At 45.2% G+C, this 20,089-nt stretch overlaps 1 protein-coding gene across 3 annotated transcripts in view; it reads right to left on the bottom strand.

The window, feature by feature from the left end:
* LOC140482253 (protein TANC1-like) overlaps positions 1–20,089 on the bottom strand; it is a 245,970-nt gene that overhangs the window by 157,109 nt on the left and 68,772 nt on the right. For all 3 annotated transcript variants that reach the window (XM_072579410.1, XM_072579411.1, XM_072579409.1), the window contains one exon: positions 16,774–16,890. In XM_072579410.1, coding sequence (XP_072435511.1) covers positions 16,774–16,890 — 117 coding nt within the window. The remainder of the gene's footprint in view (positions 1–16,773; positions 16,891–20,089) is intronic.

The following is a 20,089-nucleotide window of genomic DNA, read 5'->3' as shown; positions in this document are numbered from 1 at the left end:
AGTATTAGAAAGTTTAAATAAATAGACTGCAAGTCGGAAGTATGACTAAGGGTCGAGATTAGAGTGATGCTGAAAAAGCACAGCAGTTCAGGCAGCATCCAAGGAGCAGTAAAATCGATGTTTCGGGCAAAAGCCCTTCATCAGGAATCCTCAATGATTCCTGATGAAGGACTTTTGCCCAAAACGTCGATTTTACTGCCCCTCTGATGCTGCCTGAACTGCTGTGCTTTTCCAGCACCACTCTAATCTAGACTCTGGTTTCCAGCATCTGCAGTCATTGTTTTTACCCTGAAGTATGACTAATAAAATTCCTAAAATAATGCCTTCGCTGCATGGGTTTACAAATTTACTTAGATTTATAGCACGAATAATTTATAAAGAATTAATTTATATTCCTTATAATAGAATTTATAAAGAATGATTTTCGGTGCATCTCATTCGGTATTGGCTAGAAGTCTATGACAGCAGAAAATGTTTACAGGACGGTTAACATTGTGACCAACTACAGAACAACCTCAGTCATCCAAACAAATTAGTTATGCAAACAAATTGGTTAGAATTGTAGAACCCCTACAGTGTGGAAGCAGGCCCTTTGGCCCAACAAGTCCACACCGACCTTCCGAAGAGTAACCCACCCAGACTCATTCACCTACATTTAACCTGACTAATGCACCCCAACCTACACATCCCTGAACACTACAGACAATTTAGCTTAGAGTTAAGATTAGAGTGGTGCTAGCAAAGCATAACAGGTCAGGCAGCATCCGAGGAGCAGGATAATTGACGTTTTGGGCAAGAGCCCTTCATCAGGAATCCTCAGGGGTGGAGAGATAAATCGGAGGGGGTAGGGCCGGGGAGAAGGTAGTTGAGAGTGCAACAGGTGGATGGAGGAAGGGGTAAAGGTGATAGGTTGGAGAGAAGGGTGGAGCAGATAGATAGGTGTGACAAGTCATGAGGATGGTGCTGAGCTGGAAGTTTGGAACTGGGTAAGGTGGGGGGAGGAAAAATGAGGAAACTGGTGAAGTTCACATTAATGTTGAAGGGATTGGGATTGAAGGGCTCAGAGGAAGAAAGTGAGGTGTTCTTCCTCCAAGCATCAGATGGTGAGGGAGCAGCGGTAGAGGTGGCCCAGGACCTGCACGTTCTCGGCACAGTGGGAGGGGAAGTTGAAATGTTCGGCCATGGGGCAGTGGGGTTGTTTGGTGCGGGTGTCCTGGAGATGTTCCCTGAAGCGCTCAGCAAGAAGGTATCCAGTCTCCCCAATATAAAGGAGAGTGCATTGGGAGCAACAGATGCAAGAAATGACATTTGTGGAAGTGCAGGTGAAACTTTGATGGATATGGAAGGCTCCTTTGGGGCCTTAGATGGAGTGAGGGGGGAGGCATGTGCACAGGTTTTGCAATTCCTGCAGTGACAGGGGAAGGTGCCAAGAGGGGAGGTGGACCTGACTAGGTAGTCACGGAGGGAACGGTCTTTGCGGAAAGCGGATAGGGGTGGACAGGGAAATATATCCCTGGTGGTGGGGTCTGTTTGTAGGTGGTGGAAATGTCAGCGGATAATGCGGTTTATGCTGAGGTTGGTGGAGTGGAAGGTGAGAAACGGGCGGGGGGTGGTTCTCTCCTTTTGTGCGGTTGGAGGGGTGGGGTTTGAGGGCGGAGGTGCAGGACGTGGTTGAGATGCATTGGAGGGCATCTTCAACCACGTGGGACAGGAAATTACGGTCTTTAAAGAAGGAAGCCATCTGGTATGTTCTGTGGTGGAACAGGTCCTCCTGGCAGCAGATACGGCGAAGGCTAAGGAATTGAGAATACAGGATAGCATTCTTGCAGGAGGTAGGGTGGGAGGACGTGTAATCCAGATAGCTGTGGGAATCGGTGGGTTTGCAGAAAATATCAGTGTTGAGTTGGTCGTCGTTGATGGAGATGGAGAGGTCTAGGAAGGGAAGGGAAGTGTCAGAGATGGTCCACATGAATTTAAGGTCATGTGGAATGTGTTGGTAATTGATAACTGGTCGACCTCTTCGTGGCGCCGATATAGTCATCAATGTAGCAGAGGAAGAGGTGGGGAGTGGTGCCGGTGTAACTACAGAAGATGGACTGTTCAACGTAGCCGACAAAGAGACAGGCATAGCTGGGGCCCATGGCTACCCCTTTTGTCTGGAGGAAGTGGGAGGATTCAAAAGAGAAATGTTTGAGGGCGAGGACCAATTCAGCCAAACAAATGAGTGTCAGTGGAAGGGTACTGGTGGGGACATCAGGAGAGGAAGAAACAGAGGGTTTTACAGGACCTGGTCATGGTGGATGGAGGTGTAGATGTTCGTGGATGGAGGTGTAGATGTTTATGGTGAAGATGAAGCATTGGGGGCCACGGAATCGAAGTCTTGGAGGAGGTGGAGGACGTGGGTGGTGTCCCGAACATATGTGGGGAGTTCCTGGGCTGGGGGGGATTACGTCAGTATCGAGGTAGGTGAAGATGAGTTTGGTGGAGCAGGACCAGGCTGAAATGATGGGTCAACTGGGATAGTTAGGCTTGTGGATCTTAGGAAGGAGGTAGAATTGGGTGGTGCAGAGTTCCCAAACTATGAGGTTGGAAGCTGTGGGTGGGAGATCTCCTGAGGTGATGAGGTTTGGGGAGATGATGATTTGGTGATGGGGGTTGAGGTCATGATCAAGGGGGCGGTAGGAGGAGGTGTCTTCGAGTTGATGTCTGGCTTCAGCAGTGTAGAGGTTGGTTTGCCAAACCACCACTGCACCCTCTTTGTCCACTGGTTTGATGGTGAGGTTGGGATTGGAGCAGAGGGAGTGGAGGGCTGCGTATTGTGAGGGTGAGAAATCGGAGTAGGGGAGAAGAGGTTGAGGCGGTTAATGTCCCGGCTGCAGTTGGAAATGAAGAGAGCACCAATTCACCTAACCTGCACATCTTTGGACTGTGGGAGGAAACCGGAGCACTCTGAGGAAACTCACGCAGATATGGGGAGAATGTGCAAACTCTACACAGACAGTTGCCCAAGGCTGGAATTGAACCCGGTTCCCTGGTGCTATGAGGCAGCAGCGCTAACCACTGAGCCACTGTGCCACCCTTGATACCTCTTAATTAGGTATTATGGTGATCCTTACTGCTGAGATCAGCCAACACAGAGCTGGTCAAAAGATAAACCAATACGATAGTATTACATTAAGTATTCCCACGTGCAATAACTGACTGATAGAAACATGGTATAAATTCAATATACCAAACCCCAAATTCTCATTTTTATCCAATAGTCACTGACAAAGAACACTGACGTTTCATTAGAAAGTGTATCATTTTCCAGACTGACTCAAGAATAAAAAAAACCACGGCAGGAAAACAAACAATAACAGGATTCAAGGCTTGAACCTCAAACAGAACATGCCTGATTAAAGGGAGACAGTCATCTACCTGGTTGAACTACTTCAAAGTTGTGCCCCTTCAAAGAATGTGGTGGATTTTTTGTAACCCAGAAAAAAAAGCCTTTTTCATTCATTGAATGACAAACATACTATCTAGCCAAAGGCTTGAAGCATCCCTCCCTTCAAAGGCAGGATTTCAATGCAAACCACTGCACAACACCGCTCAGGAATGCTCTCATTTCAAGAGAACACATTTGTGTGAAAGCAGCTAATATTCAACCAGATTAATGCTCCATTAGGCTTTAAATGGATGGTTTCTGAACAAAATACTCCCCCAGCCAGTCTTGTTCAGATCATCGAGGTTGTTCTGCACAATGAAAGGAGAGCATTTCTTAATATAAGACTTTTCTCTTCAATGCGTGTCACGAAACAAATCTCTTCTAATTTATACTGTGTATATTATAAATGGAAGCTACTGACCTTCCTAAGAGTTTCTAGATTTGGAATATACAGATTTGACTTTTAATGTAGATTTATATCAATCTAAGGAGGTAATTTGGACCTTAAGTTTTTCTTATTTTAAAGGCAAATGTAAAGTGTTGTTTTCCAGATGCAACTTAACTGGTCAAATTCAACCACTTGGCATTAAGCAAAACACTATTCATCCATTATAGTTAAAATACAAAAAGAGAAAGAACTTATAATAACTTAACCCTATTGTAAAAATTAACAAAATAATAGATACAGTAACTGTTACTAACTTACTGTTCCAATACTCTACTCCAAGATGGAGGACGGGAAAATTTTCTGGCTGTAACAGTTGCTCCTTTTTTGTGAGGTATTTTAGGTGTTGGAGGTGATTTCCTCAAATTACAGGAGCAGCGATTACTGTTTTATATGCTGTTGCATTGTTTTGGAACTTTGGGGAAAAAAGTCAAAACAATAGCAGCTTTAAAAGGGAGAAGAACAGACAAAGGAAGCACATGGTGACGACAGTGCTGGGCAGGGGGGAGAAGAGAGAGAGAGACCGAGAGCGGGAGGGGGAGGGAGAGAGAGAGAGAGAGAGAGAGAGAGAGAGAGAGAGAGAGAGAGAGAGAGAGAGAGAGAGAGAGAGAGGGGGAGGGAGAGAGAAACTGCACAGTTACTGCCTTTGTTATTTTTGAATTCATGTATCGCTGGACATCGGAGTACGTCTGGGAAAATTAACAAACAGTGAATTTCACAACTAATCTTGGAGGAACCTGTTTGGGCGAAATTCACAACACAGAATCAGATAAGTTAATCGTTGTTTTAATCTGTCCAATACAAAGGCTGCAGTAGTGAGTATAGTGGGCTCTTTTTTGATTATATGTTTTTGAAGATAAGCCTCTTGATTAAACTTAAAACATGCCATAATTATTCATTTAACCTGGTGCAGTGAATTGGAGAGGAATAAGATGATGTTATTTTCAGGGTCTGTAGATTGTGAAGGAGCAAACATGGCCTTTGCAATGATATGTACAGCTTGTCGGATGTGGGAGTTTAAAGAGTTTAAAGGACTACATCTGCCATAAATGCTTTTGGATGCGAATCTTATCAGATCGAATGGATCGGTTGCAGAGACAGTTAGAAGCAATGAGGAATTTGCAACAGCAACAGCATGTGATGGATGGCACTTATAGGAAGGGGGGAAAAGTCTCAGATACAGTCACATAGATGAGTTAACTCCAGGAAGGGTAAGAGAGGTAGGCACCTGGGGCAGGAATCTTCTGTGGATACACCCATTTCAAACAGGTAATCTGTTTTGGAAAATGTAGGGGGTGATGGATTCTCAAGGGAATGTAGCATGAACAGCCAAGTTTCTGGTATTGAGACTGCAATGAGGGGTAGATCTGCTTCCAAGAGATCAATTGTCTGAGGGGATTCTGTAGTCCGAGGAACAGACAGATGTTTCTGTGGCCAGCAGCAAAAAAGCAAAATGGTGTGTTGTTTCCCTGGTGCCAGGATCAAGGATGTCTCAGAGAGGGTGCAGAATGTTCTCACAGGGGAGAGGGGCCAGCAAGAGGTCATTGTCCACATTGGAACCAACGATATAGGAAGGGAAACGGTTCAGATTCTGAAGGGAGATTACAGAGTTAGGCAGAAATTTTAAAAGGAGGTCCTCAAGGGTAGTAATATCTGGATTATTCTCAGTGCTACGAGCTAGTGAGGGCAGGAATAGGAGGATAGAGCGGATGAATGCATGGCTGAGGAGCTGGTGTTTGGGAGAAGGATTCACATTTTTGGATCATTGGAATCTCTTTTGGGGTAGAAGTAACCTGTACAAGGAGGACAGATTGCTACTAAATTGGAAGGGGACTAATATACTGGCAGGGAGATTTGCTAGAGCTGCTCAGGAGGATTCAAACTAGTAAGGTGGGAGGGTGGAACCCAGGGAGATAGTGAGGAAAGAGATCAATCTGAGACTGGTACAGTTGAGAACAGAAGTCAGTCAAACAGTCAGGGCAGGCAGGGACAAGGTAGGAGTAATAAATTAAACTGCATTTATTTCAATGCAAGGGGCCTAACAGGGAAGGCAGATGAACTCAGGGCATGGTTAGGAACATGCGACTGGGATATCATAGCAATTACAGAAACATGGCTCAGAGATGGGCATGACTGGCACCTTAATGTTCCAGGATACAAGTGCTACAGGAAGGACAGAAAGGCAGGCAAGAGAGGACGGAGAGTGGCATTTTTGATAAGGGATAGCATTACGTCTGTGCTGAGGGGGGATATTCCCGGAAATACATCCAGGGAAGTTATTTGGGTGGAACTGAAAACTAAGAAAGGGATGATCACCTTATTGGGATTATATTATAGACCTCCTAATAGTCAGAGGGAAATTGAGAAACAAACTTGTAAGGAGATCTCAGCTATCTGTAAACATAATCGGGTGGTTATGGTAGGGGATTTTAACTTCCAAGCATCGACTGGGACTGCCATAGTGTTAAAGGTTTAGATGGACAGGAATTTCTTAAGTGCTTAGAAGACAATTTTCTGATTCAGTATGTGGATGTGCCTACTAGAGAAGGTGCAAAACTTGACCTGCTCTTGGGAAATACGGCAAGGCAGGTGACTGAGGTGTCAGTTGGGGAGCACTTTGGGGCCAGCGACCATAATTCTATTCATTTTAAAATAGTGATGGAAATGGATAGACCAGATCCAAAAGTTGAAGTTCTTAATTGGAGAAAGACCAATTTTGACAGTATTAGGCAAGAAGTTTCAAAAGCTGATTGGAGGCAAATGTTCACAGGTACAGGGATGGCTGGAAAATGGGAAGTCTTCAGAAATGAGATAACAAGAACCCAGAGAAAATATATTCCTGTCAGGGTGAAAGGGAAGGCTAGTAGGTATAGAGAATGCTAGATAACTAAAGAAATTGAGGGTTTGGTTAAGAAGAAGGAAGCATATGTCAGACATAGACAGAATAGATCGAGTGAATCCTAAGAAGAGTATAAAGGAAGTAGGAGTATACTAAAGAGGGAAATCAGGAGGGCAAAAAGACGACATGAGATCGCTTTGGCAAATAGAATTAGGGAAAATCCAAAGGGTTTTCACAAATATATTAAGGACAAAATGGTAACTAGGGAGAGAATAGGGCCCCTCAAAGATCAGCAAGGTGGCCTTTGTGTGGAGCCACAGAAAATGGGGGAGATACTAAACAAATATTTTGCATCAGTATTTACTGTGGAAAAGGATATGGAAGATAAAGACTGTAGGGAAATAGATGGTGACATCTTGCAAAATGTCCAGATTACAGAGGAGGAAGTGCTGGATGTCTTGAAACGGGTAAAGGTGGATAAATCCCCAGGATCAGGTGTACCCAAGAACTCAGTGGGAAGCCAGAGAAGTGATTGCTGGGCCTCTTGCTGAGATATTTGTATCATCGATAATCATAGGTGAGGTACCGGAAGACTGGAGATTGGCAAATGTGGTGCCACTGTTTAAGAAGGGCGGTAAAGACAAGCCAGACAACTATAGACCTGTGAGCCTGACCTCTGTGGTGGGCAAGTTGTTGGGAGGGAATCCTGCGGGAAAGGATGTACGTGTATTTGGAAAGGCAAGGACTGATTAGGGATTGTCAACATGGCTTTGTGTGTGGGAAATCATGTCTCACAAACTTGATTGAGTTTTTTGAAGAAGTAACAAAGAGGATTGATGAGGGCAGAGCATTCGATGTGACCTATATGGACTTCAGGTAATGCGTTCAACAAGGTTCCCCATGGGAGACTGATTAGCAAGGTTAGATCTCATGGAATACAGGGAGAACTAGCCATTTGGATACAGAGGGTGGTGGTGGAGGGTTGTTTTTCAGACTGGAGGCCTGTGACCAGTGGAGTATCACAAGGATCGATGCTGGGTCCTCTACTTTTTGTCATTTACATAAATGATTTGGATGCGAGCATAAGAGGTACAGTTACTAAGTGTGCAGATGACACCAAAATTGGAGGTGTAGTGGACAGCGAAGAGGGTTACCTCACATTACAACAGGATCTTGGGCCAATGGGTCGAGAAGTGGCAGATGGAGTTTAATTCAGCTAAATGCGAGGTGCTGCATTTTGGGAAAGCAAATCTTAGCAGGACTTATACACTTTATGGTCAGGTCCTAGGAAGTGTTGCTGAACAAAGAGACCTTGGAATGCAGGTTCATAATTCCTTGAAAGTGGAGTCACAGGTAGACAGGATAATGAAGGCGGCGTTTGGTATGCTTTCCTTTATTGGTCAGAGTATTGAGTACAGGAGTTGGGAGGTCATGTTACGGCTGTACAGGACATTGGTTCGGTCACTGTTGGAATATTGCTTGCAATTCTGGTCTCCTGCCTATCGGAAAGATGTTGTGAAACTTGAAAGGATTCAGAAAAGATTTACAAGGATGTTGCCAGGGTTGGAGGATTTGAGCTATAGGAAGAGGCTGAACAGGCTGGGGCAGTTTTCCCTGGAGCGTCAGAGGCTGAGGGGTGACCTTATAGAGGTTTACAAAATTATGAGGGGCATGGATAGGATAAATAGGCCAAGTATTTTCCCTGGGGTGGGGCAGTCCAGAACTAGAGGGCATAGGTTTAGGGTGAGAGGGGAAGATATAAAAGAGACCTAAGGGGCAACTTTTTCACACAGAGGGTGGTACGTGTATGGAATGAGCTGCCAGAGGAAGTGGTGGGGGCTGGTACAATTGCATATATGAATAGGAAGGGTTTGGAGGGTTATAGGCCGGGTGCTGGCAGGTGGGACTAGATTGGGTTGGGATATCTGGTCAGAATGGACGAGCTGGAGTGAAGGGGTCTGTTTCCATGCTGTACATCTCTATGACTCTGTGATCCCTTGGCAAACAGGTAAATTCAGAAATTATATTTTCTCACATGCAACATCTGCTGTAGGGGAAAAAAACAGCTTCTAACTGTAACCGACAGAAAGGGGAAAATAGCTTCTACTTCTTCAAAACTCCAGCAGTTTCTGCTAAATCTAAAAGCTTAAAAAAAGTAGAAATCCTGGTCTGAGACAGCGAGCCATACTCATCCAGGCCGCTTCTATTGTTCCAATTAAAAAAAAACCCAAGGCCTCACAGACTATGTTACCAGCCTGCTCTGCACCTTTCGTTCAATCTTTTTCTTAAAAGAAACCAGGACAAAATACACCTCTTAAAGCCAAAGATGTGTCATTCCCCAGGTAAAGAAATTGCCAGGTCCAGACGGAATGCATCCTAGATTACTGAGAGAGGTAAGCAAGCAAATCGCAGAGCCATTCAAGTCATTTTCCAACCATATCTAAACACATGAGATTGGTCCCAGGGGACTAGCGGATTGCAAATATGATACCATTGTTCAAGAAAGAGATAAAGGATAACCCAGGAAACTACAAACCTGTCAGCTTGGCATCAATAGTTGGAAAACTGATGGAGGCCATTGTACAAGACAAGATAAATGTACACAGACAAAACTAAGTTAATACTAGACACTCAACATGGCTCTGTCAAGGGCAGGTCATGCCTGACAAGTTCAACTGAGTTCTTTGGCAACGTAACAGGCAATGGATGAGGATACTGCTGTGGATGTTGTATATTTAGGCTTTCAGAAAGCATTTGATATGATGCCATATGGCAGGTTGATTATCAAATCAGAAATGCATGGGATTGATGGGACCTTGATACCATAGATTACAAGTTGCCTAAAAGATAAAAGCTAACAGAGAATAGGTATAAATGACATTTCTCAGATTGGGGACGTGTTGAATATGGTGTTCCTAAGGGATCGGTGTTCGGATTCTTGCTTTTTCTGATAAATAGAAAACATTTGAGCACAGGTGTTGAGCACAATATCTTACTCTTCTAAACAACAGTGGATATAAATTTGGCCATAAGGCAATGACTTCAGTATGTTTTATCCATTAATCTTCTCTGAACTGCTTCCAATCCTTGTACAGCTTTCCTTAAGTAAGGTGACCAATACTTCACAGATACTCCAACGTCACCAGCCCCGTTTAAACTGAAACATAATTTGCTTACTTGTGCATTCAAATCCCTTTGCAATAAATGACAAAATTCCACCAGCTTTCATATTTACTTGCTGTGCCTGCTTACAAAGCTTTTGTCAATTTATGCACCAGGACATCTAGATCCTGCTGCACATCAGAGTTTGCAATCTCGCTCCATTAAGATATTCTCTCTGCTCATGTGTGTACCCATCAGAGCATAAAATAGCTAATTCTGCAGTGTAAAGTGGATGTAACTTACACTAGAAAAAAGCTACTTCAGACTATGAAAAACAAATTCAAGCCAGATCATTCACGAAATGAAAACTATGGTCATCGTGTTTTCAATGTCCGTTTCACAATTCAACCTCCTGCAGTTTTCAACTGTTCAAGGTAAAACTCAGCAATTATTTTTCCACATAAAAATGCATAGCAAGGTTAATAATCAAAATAGGTAACAACAAACCATTAAACAATAAGATATAATCCAAGAGCTGTATAAATCATCAAAGTAATCATAGAGTCTCTACAGGAAGTAGGCCATTTTGGCCCATAAAGTTGACACTAACCCTCCAAAGAGGATCCCACCCAGACCCATGCCCCTATCCTCTTTCTGTAACCTTGCATTTGCCATGCCTAATCCATCGAGCCTGCACATCCCTGGAAACTATGGGCAATTAAACATGATCAATCCACCTAATCGGCACATCTTTGGACTGTGGGATGAAACCCACACACACACACGAGGTGAATGTGTAAACTCTGTACAAACAGTCGCCCAAGGCATGAATTGAACCCAGGTCCTTAGCACTGAGAGGCAGCAGTGCTAACCACCGAGTCACCATGCTGTCCCTAATAATTCTCTTACAAATATGTACAGCACACCCGCTAGAACTGAAACATATTTCAATAGATATCCTAAGCACCAATTCTTTCTTGCCACACTCCCAACAAGCAAGCCTGGCCTGAAGCAAAATGTGTCAGAGAAAGGGCTAAATTCTGTGAACCACGATCTCATTACGTACAGCTGCTTGCTGAAGGAATAATATGGCAGAATTAGATCGTAACGCAAACAAACATATAAAATAGGAGCAGAGATACACCAAAAGATTATGCCCAGAATAATGTGAACAGTTTTGGTCCGTTTCTTGAAGGAAAGATAAACATACATTGGAGACAGTCCAGAGAAGGTTCACTATGATACGATTCCAGGTAAGCGGGGATTTTCTTATTACGAGAGTTTGAGTAAGTTGGGCTTGAACTCCATGGTGTTTAGAAGAACGAAAAGGAAATACTGATTTATTTAAGAGCCTTCAGACTTCACAGGAAAGATATGGAGAGGTTATTTCTTCTTGAGGAAGAGTCTAGGATAGAGGGCATCATCTCAGAGTAAAGGGTTGAACAGGAGAGGCAGCATTTATGCTTTCGGAAAGTATGAATCACTGGAATTGTTCACTGCAGTAAGCTGTTAAGGCTGGCTTGTAAAGTTTGTTCAAGGTTGAGACAGAGATTTTCAGCAAACAAATTAAGTGTTATAAGGATAAGAAAAAGGAGTTAAAGATGATCAAATTTTTTTTTATGGGATAAGTGTGTCGCTGTCTGGCCAGCATTTTCTTCACATCCCAAGTTGCCCTTTAGAAGCTGGTGGTGAGCTGCCTTCTTGAACTGCAGTATTTCACCTGCTGTGGATGGACCTACCGTGCCATTCAGGAGGTAATTCCAGGATTTTGATGCAGCGACAGTGAAGGAACAACAATATATTTCTCAGTCAGGATGATGAGTGGCTTGGCAGATAACTTGCAGATGGTGATCTTTCTATGTATCAGCTGCCCCTGTCCTTCAAGGTAAAAGTGGTCAGGGTTTGGAAAGAGCTGTCTGAGGATCTCTGGTGAATTTCTGCAATTCATCTTGTTGATAGCATGCACTACTGCTATTGAGCGTCAGTGGTGGAAGGAGTGGATGCTTCTGGATGCAGTGCCAATCAAAAGGGCTGCTTTGGCCTGGATGGTATCAAGTTTCTTGAGTATTGTCGGAGCTGCACTCATGCAGGGAAGTGGGGAGTATTCCATCAAACTCCTGACTTGTGCCTTGTAGATGATGGACAAGCTTTAAAGAATCAGATGAATTAATTGCCGCAGTATTCCTAGCCTCTGACCTACTCTTGTAGCTAGTATTTATGTGGTGAACACAATTGAGTTTCTGGTTAATGATAACCCCAAGGAAGCGATAGTGGAGGATTAATTGATGCTAACACCACTGAATGTCAAGGAGCAGTGGTTAGATTCTCTCTTATTGCTGATGATCAGAGCCTGTGTGGCACGAATGTTAATTGCCACTTGTCAGCAAAGCCTGGACATGGTTCACAACTTGTTTCATTTGAACATGGACAGTTTCAGTACCAGAGGAGTTGCAAATAGTGCTGAATATTATACAATCATCAGGCAGCATCCTCACTTCTGACAATACGACAGAGGGAAGGTCATTGATGACACAGCTGAAGTAATTTGGCCTCTGACATGAATCTGCAGAGGAACTCCTGCAGAGGAGATGACTGACCTCCAACAACCACAACCATCTGTGTATGTGCCAGATGTGACTCCAACCACCAGAGAATTTGCCCCCTGACACCCGTTTATTCCAGTTTTGCAAGGGGTCCTTTATGCCACAAATATTTGAAAGTGAGCTTGATGTCGAAGACTGTCACTCTCACCTCACCTCCGGAATTCAGTTCTTTTCTCCATGTAACGACGTCAGGAGCTGAGAGCTTTGGCGGAACCCAAACTGGGCGTCACTGAGTAAGTTATTGCTGAGTGCATGGTGCTTGATAGCACTGTTGATGACACCTTCCATCTCTTTTGATGATCAAGATTAGACTGATGGGGTAGTAATATGCTGGGTTGGATTGTTCCTGTTATTTATGAACATATTTGGGCAATTTTCAACATTGTCAGGTAGATGTCAGTGTTATAATTGTACTGGAGCAGCAAGTTCTGGAGGACATGCCTTCAGTTCTATTAGGCAAAAACAATGACTGCAGATGCTGAAAACCAAATACTGGATTAGTGGTGCTGGAAGAGCACAGCAGTTCAGGCGGCATCCAACGAGCAGCGAAATCGACGTTTCGGGCAAAAGCCCTTCATCAGGAATAAAGGCAGTGAGCCTGAAGCCTGGAGAGATAAGCTAGAGGAGGGTGGGGGTGGGGAGAAAGTAGCATAGAGTACAATGGGTGAGTGGGGGAGGATATGAAGGTGATAGGTCAAGGAGGAGAGGGTGGAGTGGATAGGTGGAAAAGAAGATAGGCAGGTCGGACAAGTCCGGACAAGTCAAGGAGATAGTTACTGAGCTGGAAATTTGAAGCTAGGATGAGGTGGGGGAAAGGGAAATGAGGAAGCTGTTGAAGTCCACATTGATGCCCTGGGGTTGAAGTGCTCCGAGGCGGAAGATGAGGCATTCTTCCTCCAGGCGTCTGGTGGTGAGGGAGCGGCGGCGGAGGCGGCCCAGGACCTCCATGTCCTCGGCAGAGTGGGAGGGGGAGTTGAAATGTTGGGCCACGGGGCGGTTTGGTTGATTGGTGCGGGTGTCTCGGAGATGTTCCCTAAAGCGCTCTGCTAGGAGGCGCCCAGTCTCCCCAATGTCCTCCCACTTCCTCCAGACCAAAGGCGTAGCCATGGGCACACGTATGGGCCCCAGCTATGCCTGTCTCTTTGTTGGCTATGTAGAACAGTTGATCTTCCGCAATTACACCGGCACCACTCCCCACCTCTTCCTCCGCTACATTGATGACTGCATTGGCGCCACCTCGTGCTCCTGCGAGGAGGTTGAGCAATTCATCAACTTCACCAACACATTCCACCCTGACCTTAAATTTACCTGGACTATCTCTGACACCTCCTTCCCCTTCCTGGACCTCTCCATCTCCATTAGTGATGACCCGACTTGACACTGACATTTTTTACAAACCCACCGACTCCCACAGGTACCTGGATTACACCTCTTCCCACCCTATCCTCTTGCAAAAATGCCATCCCGTATTCCCAATTTCTCCACCTCCGCCGTATCTGCTCCTAGGAGGACCAGTTCCACCACAGAACACACCAGATGGCCTCCTTCTTTAGAGACCGCAATTTCCCTTCCCACATGGTTAAAGATGCCCTCCAACGCATTTCGTCCACATCCCGCACCTCCGCCCTCAGACCCCACCCCTCCAACCGTAACAAGAACAGAACACCCCTAGTGCTCACCTTCCACCCTACAAACCTTCGCATCAACCAAATCATCCGCCGACATTTCCGCCACCTCCAAAAAGACACCACCACCAGGGATATATTTCCCTCCCCACCCCTTTCCGCCTTCCGCAAAGACCGTTCCCTCCATGACTACCTGGTCAGGTCCACACCCCCCCTACGACCCACCCTCCCATTCTGGCACTTTCCCCTGCCACCGCAGGAACTGTAAAACCTGTGCCCACACCTCCTCCCTCACCTCTATCCAAGGCCCTAAAGGAGCCTTCCACATCCATCAAAGTTTCACCTGCACATCCACTAATACCATTTATTGTATCCGTTGCTCCCGATGTGGTCTCCTCTACATTGGGGAGACTGGGCGCCTCCTATCAGAGCGCTTTAGGGAACATCTCCGAGACACCCGCACCAATCAACCAAACCGCCCCGTGGCCCCAACATTTCAACTCCCCCTCCCACTCTGCCGAGGACATGGAGGTCCTGGGCCTCCTTCACCGCCGCTCCCTCACCACCAGACGCCTGGAGGAAGAACGCCTCATCTTCCGCCTCGGAACACTTCAACCCCAGGGCATCAATGTGGCCTTCAACAGCTTCCTCATTTCCCCTTCCCCCACCTCATCCTAGTTTCAAATTTCCAGCTCAGTAACTATCTCCTTGACTTGTCCGACCTGCCTATCAGTAACTATCTCCTTGACTTGTCCGACCTGCCTATCCTCTTTTCCACCTATCCACTCCACCCTCTCCTCCCTGACCTATCACCTGTGTCCCCTTCCCCACCTCACCCATTGTACTCTATGCTACTTTCTCCCCACCCCCCACCCTCCTCTAGCTTATCTCTCCATGCTTCAGGCTCACTGCCTTTATTCCTGAAGGGCTTTTGCCCGAAATGTCGATTTCGCTGCTCGTTGGATGCTGCCTGAACTGCTGTGCTCTTCCAGCACCACTAATCCAGTCTTCAGTTCTATTGCCGAAATGTCACAGCCTATAGCCTTTGCAGTATCCCCGAATGTTTCTTGATATCAAGTGGAGTGAATTGAACTGGCTGAAGACTGGCATCTGTAATGCTGGGGTCCACTGGACAAGGTCAAGATAAATCATCCATTCAACACCTCTGGCTGAAAAGTGCTGCGAAAGCATCAGTCTTGTCTTGTGCACTGATGAGAGGATGGGGATATTTGTAGAGATGAGTCCGCCTCCAAAGAGTTATTCAACTGTTCACCACAATTCACAATTAGATGTGGCAGGACTGCAGAGCTTAGATCGGATTTGTTGGTTGCGGGATCACTTCGCTCTGTCCATCAGTTGCTGCTTATACTGTTTCACATCTAAGTAGTCCTATCGGTGGCTTCATCAGGCTGACTTCTCATTTTCAGGTATGCCTGGTGCTGCTCTGAGCATGCCTTCTGCTATCTCATTCGAACCAGGGTTGATCGCCTGGCTTGATGGCAATGGGGGTTCAGTGAGGGATATGCTGAGTCATGAGATTACAGATTGTGCTGCAGTACAATTGAGCTGTTGTTGATGGCACACAGTGTCTCATGGACGTCGCATCTTGAGTTACTCGATCTGTTCGAAGTCTATTCCCATTTAGCAGTGATCGTACCCCACACAACAGGATGCAGGGTATTATCAATGTGATGGTGAGACTTCATCCCTCTATGGACTGTGGGGTGGTCACTCTTGCCGATACTGTCCAGGGTAGATGCAACTGCAGCCTGCTACTTGGGAAGGACGAAGTCAAACATGCTTTTCCACTGGCTCCTTCATCACCTGCTGCAGACGCAGTCTAGCAGCTATGTCCTAGGACCTGAATGGCTCAATCAATAGTGCGACTACTGAGTCACTTTTGGTGTTTGATATTGAAATTCCCCATCCAGAGTACATTTACACCCTTCCCATTCTCACTGCTTCCTCCAAGTGCAGTTCAACCTGGAAGAGTATAGATTCATCTGCCGAGGGAGGACACTGCATAGTAATCAAGAGGTAACCATGCCCATGTTTAATCTCAAGCCCCGAGACTTCATGGAGGTCCATAGTCAATGCTGAGGACTCTCAGGGGAACTCGCTCCTGGCTGCATACCACTGTGCTGCCACATCTGCTGAGTATGTCCTGCTGATGGGACAGGGCATATCCAGGGATGGTGATGGTGGTGCATGGGACATCATCTGTAAAATCAATGCCATGACCAACTGAATAGCAGAGCAGACTCAGTGAGCCGAATGGCCTACTTCTATGGCCAACATCATGTGGTCTTACTTGGGCTTCATGTGGTCTTACTTGGGCTTTTAGGCCTGTTCCACTATTCAATAAGATCTTGGCTGGCCTGCTTGAGTGTCAAATTACACATTCTCATCTACTCACAATATCCCTTGATTCTCCTGCCCAAGCAGAATCTATCCATCTTGGTCTTAAAAATACTTAATGATCCTGTCTCTGAACACTTTGCCATGAAGGTGGCAACGTCATCAAGTACATTCCACAGCATCTAATGATTTTATACAAGTTTCGTTGGGGCATTCTTTTGTCAAATCATACAGAATGGGAACAGAATTCTAAAGGACCTTTAATGCACCAACAAATTCTTTTTCCCACCATAAGTATATTCTAGCCTTCGTACCTCCAATCATGTACCTTTCACACAATTAAAAAAAGTAAAGAAGATGGGTACACTCACCATTTTGTGCTAACTGGGAAACATCTGTTTTCTGTGCCAACTTGACCAAAGCTGAGGTCATTATGTCATCTTCTGGAACTTTAGGGCTTTCCACATACTTCAGCTTCCGGATTGGGCCTGTATAAGGGAAAAGAATTCCTTCCCTCTTATTTTCTTACAGATTTTTTCCAATCACAATCATTTTGTGGATAAACATGTATTCGGTCGTATCAAAGTTCAGTTCAGTTGCTGTCCACAAAATACAAGTACCTAAACTGATTCAAACTTGTTAAATAATTTCAGTAGGAACACTGCAGCCAAACAAAACTCAGTTCTTGAGTACTGCCTTGTGCGGGGAGAGGGGGAGAAGACAGAGACAGACTCAGCAAAAGGGAGAGAGAGAGACGGGCGGGGGGGAGGGTGCTAGCGAGAGAGACGGGCGGGGGGGGCTCGAGGGAGAGAGAGAGAGAGAGCGCGAGAGAGAGAGACGGGGGGGGGGGGGGAAGAGAGACGGGGGGCAGGGAGAGAGACATGGAAAGGGGGGGGCGAAGAGAGAGACGGGGGGGGCGGAGAGAGAGACGGGGGGGGGGGGGGGGGGAAGAGAGACGGGGAAGGGGGGGGGGGAAGAGACGGGGAAGTGGGGGGGAAAAAGAGAGACGGGGAAGGGGGGGGAAAAAGAGAGACGGGAAGGGGGGGGGGGGAAAGAGAGACGGGAGGGGGGGGGGAAAAGAGAGACGGGGGGGGGGGGGAAGAGAGACGGGGAAAGGAGGGGGAAGAGAGAGACGGGGAAAGGAGGGGGAAGAGAGAGACGGGGAAAGGAGGGGGAAGAGAGGGAGACAAAGCGAGCGAGCGAGAGAGACAGAGCAAAAGGCTAAGAGGAGAGAGTAAGAAGAGAGTGGGGGGGGGGGGGAAGAGAGGGGAGGAGAGAAGGGGGAAGAGATTGGTGGGGAGGGGGAGAAAGAGGGGGTGTAGGAGGGGGAGAGAGTGTGGTGAGGAGGAGGGGGGGGAGAGAGAGAGAGCGCGCGAGTGAGATAGAGCGTGCACGCGAGAGAGAGAGAGAGAGAGAGAGGAGAGAGAGAGAGAGAGAGAAAGAAAGAAAGAGAGCGAGAGAGAGAGCGTGCGAGAGAGAGAGAGCAAGAATGCAAGAGAGCAAATGCAAGATAATGAGTGAAAGAGCAAGCGAGCAAGAGTGAGAGAGAAAAAGAGAATCCATTCTTGCAAATTTCCACCAACTGCAAGCATTTTAACTTTCCCAAGAGATACTTTTCTGTCAGCTTTTTGAGAGTCTCCTTTCAGCACCAGTACCCAACCTGTGGCAAAACAGTAAGTAACAGTCCAAACCTTGTTAGGCGAATTGTAGTTTTAATACGTTTTCCACCAGTTTCTTTAGCAAAAAGCAACAAATCCATTTTCTCTCTCTAAACAGCTTTGCTTTGCCAAAGGTCAACAATGATTGAAGCACAGTTCAATTCCACTTGTGACCTTACAAGTTCCAAAAGATGACCTGGCTAAGTTCAGATCTACTATTTTTCCAGCTTTCTTTTTAAAAAAAAAGTGTTTAACAATTGTAACAATCGCACGAAAAGTACTACCGAACAAACACTATTTTTTGTCGGCAAGATACATTTCAAACTACAGAATAGAAAGTTTCCCTTTTACTTTTAGCAGAGCCAAAAAAATCCATTTCATGGGCATACTTTACATAATTAGACATTTGATATTTCTGGAACAAGTACAAAGTGATTTTCAACTTCTGAGAACTAGCTTCCATTCCTTGAATAACCAAACCTGATAGCTTTTAAATAAATAAATCTTTCACGGAGAGACTATTCCTGGTGATTCTCCACGCAGCACAAGCTAAGCAACTCTTCAAAATGCATTGAAATCCTCGTAAATCTGGTCTTGTAAATCCAGGACTGAACTTCCACCACATCCCTGCACTGTGAACCATAAAGATTTTTCATCTCTTACTACTTCCTGCATCAAGGATCTTAGCTGAAGGTCCTTGTCTCAAACTTTTCAGGCATCTCTTTTGTTTTGATAGGGGGAAAGTTTCTATCTTCACACCAATGCGAATCACATCAGCCTTGCATCCAAGGGCTGGTTAGGTATATTTGGTACACAACTCTCTTGTATCTAAGAAGTAAATGACAAGTTTGAAGCAAACTGCTTGCAACCTATATTCTCTACACCATCCTAAAAACACCAACTTTAAAACTCTCAATCTAACCACCACAGCATACGCTATTGCATCCACTTCTGAATGCACTTTACAGTGGAAGATACTTCGAACATCCCATTAAAAGTAATGAATATGGAGGAAGAACGAAGCACCATAACCATCACTGAAGTAGTATTATACAAACTATTTGGGCTAAAGGCAGATAAGTACATTGGCCCTCATAGCTTGCATCCTAAGACCTTAAAAGTAGTAGCTACAGAAATAATGAATCCATTGGTTGGACTTTTCCAAAAATCCTTGAACTCCGGAAAAGTATTAGAGAATTGGAAAACTGCCACTTTAAGAGATGTACTTTACCCTTTTTGTTTTGAGATAAGTTTTAAGATAGAGGTGATATGCTGTCTATTTGAATCCAATAAAATAAACAGCTTGTGACGTCTTGGGATTTTTTTTTAGAAGGCATTCAATGAGGTACCTCATAAAAGATTAAGACATAAAACAAGAGCCCATGGTGATAGAGGCATAGTTAGAGAATTAGCTCATAGGCAGGAAATAGCAAGTGGGGATAAAGGATTATTTTTCAGGTTGGCAAAATGAATTCTACAATAATCAGTGCTGGGACTTCAACTGTTCACAGTTTATGTAAATGACTTCAAGAACAGAATAAATGTACTGTAACCAAATTTGCCATGATGAAAATAGATGGAAAGGCAAGTTGCAAGCAGGATATAAACAGCTTACTGGATGTAAGTTTGCTTGCTGAGCTGGAAGGTTCTCAAAACTCACAAACCGTTTATTGACAGATAGTGATCGGTGTAAAGTTGGCGAATGGAGTATTATGTCGGAAAATGTGAAGTTCATTTTGAAAGGGAGAACAAAAAATTTAAATATAGAAAAAGCTGCAGAAGCAGGCAACACAAAGGTACTTGGAGGTTACTTGTGCACGAAACTCAGAAAGCTAGCATACAGGTGCACCAAGTAATCAGGAAGGCTAACGAAATGTTGGCCCTTAATTCAAGGGAGTTGGAGTATAAGAGTAGGGAATCCTTACTCCAACTGTACAAAGTGTTGATGAGCTCACATCTCCAGTACTGGGAGGAGATTTGGTCCGCTTTTTTAAGGTGGTGTATTGCTTCATTGGAGGCAGTTAAGGGA

The sequence above is a fragment of the Chiloscyllium punctatum genome, chromosome 10, assembly GCF_047496795.1.
Source record: "Chiloscyllium punctatum isolate Juve2018m chromosome 10, sChiPun1.3, whole genome shotgun sequence".
Classification (NCBI taxonomy): Eukaryota; Metazoa; Chordata; class Chondrichthyes; order Orectolobiformes; family Hemiscylliidae; genus Chiloscyllium; species Chiloscyllium punctatum.
Note: the sequence above shows the minus strand (reverse complement) of the source record. Positions and strands in the feature narration are given on the sequence as shown.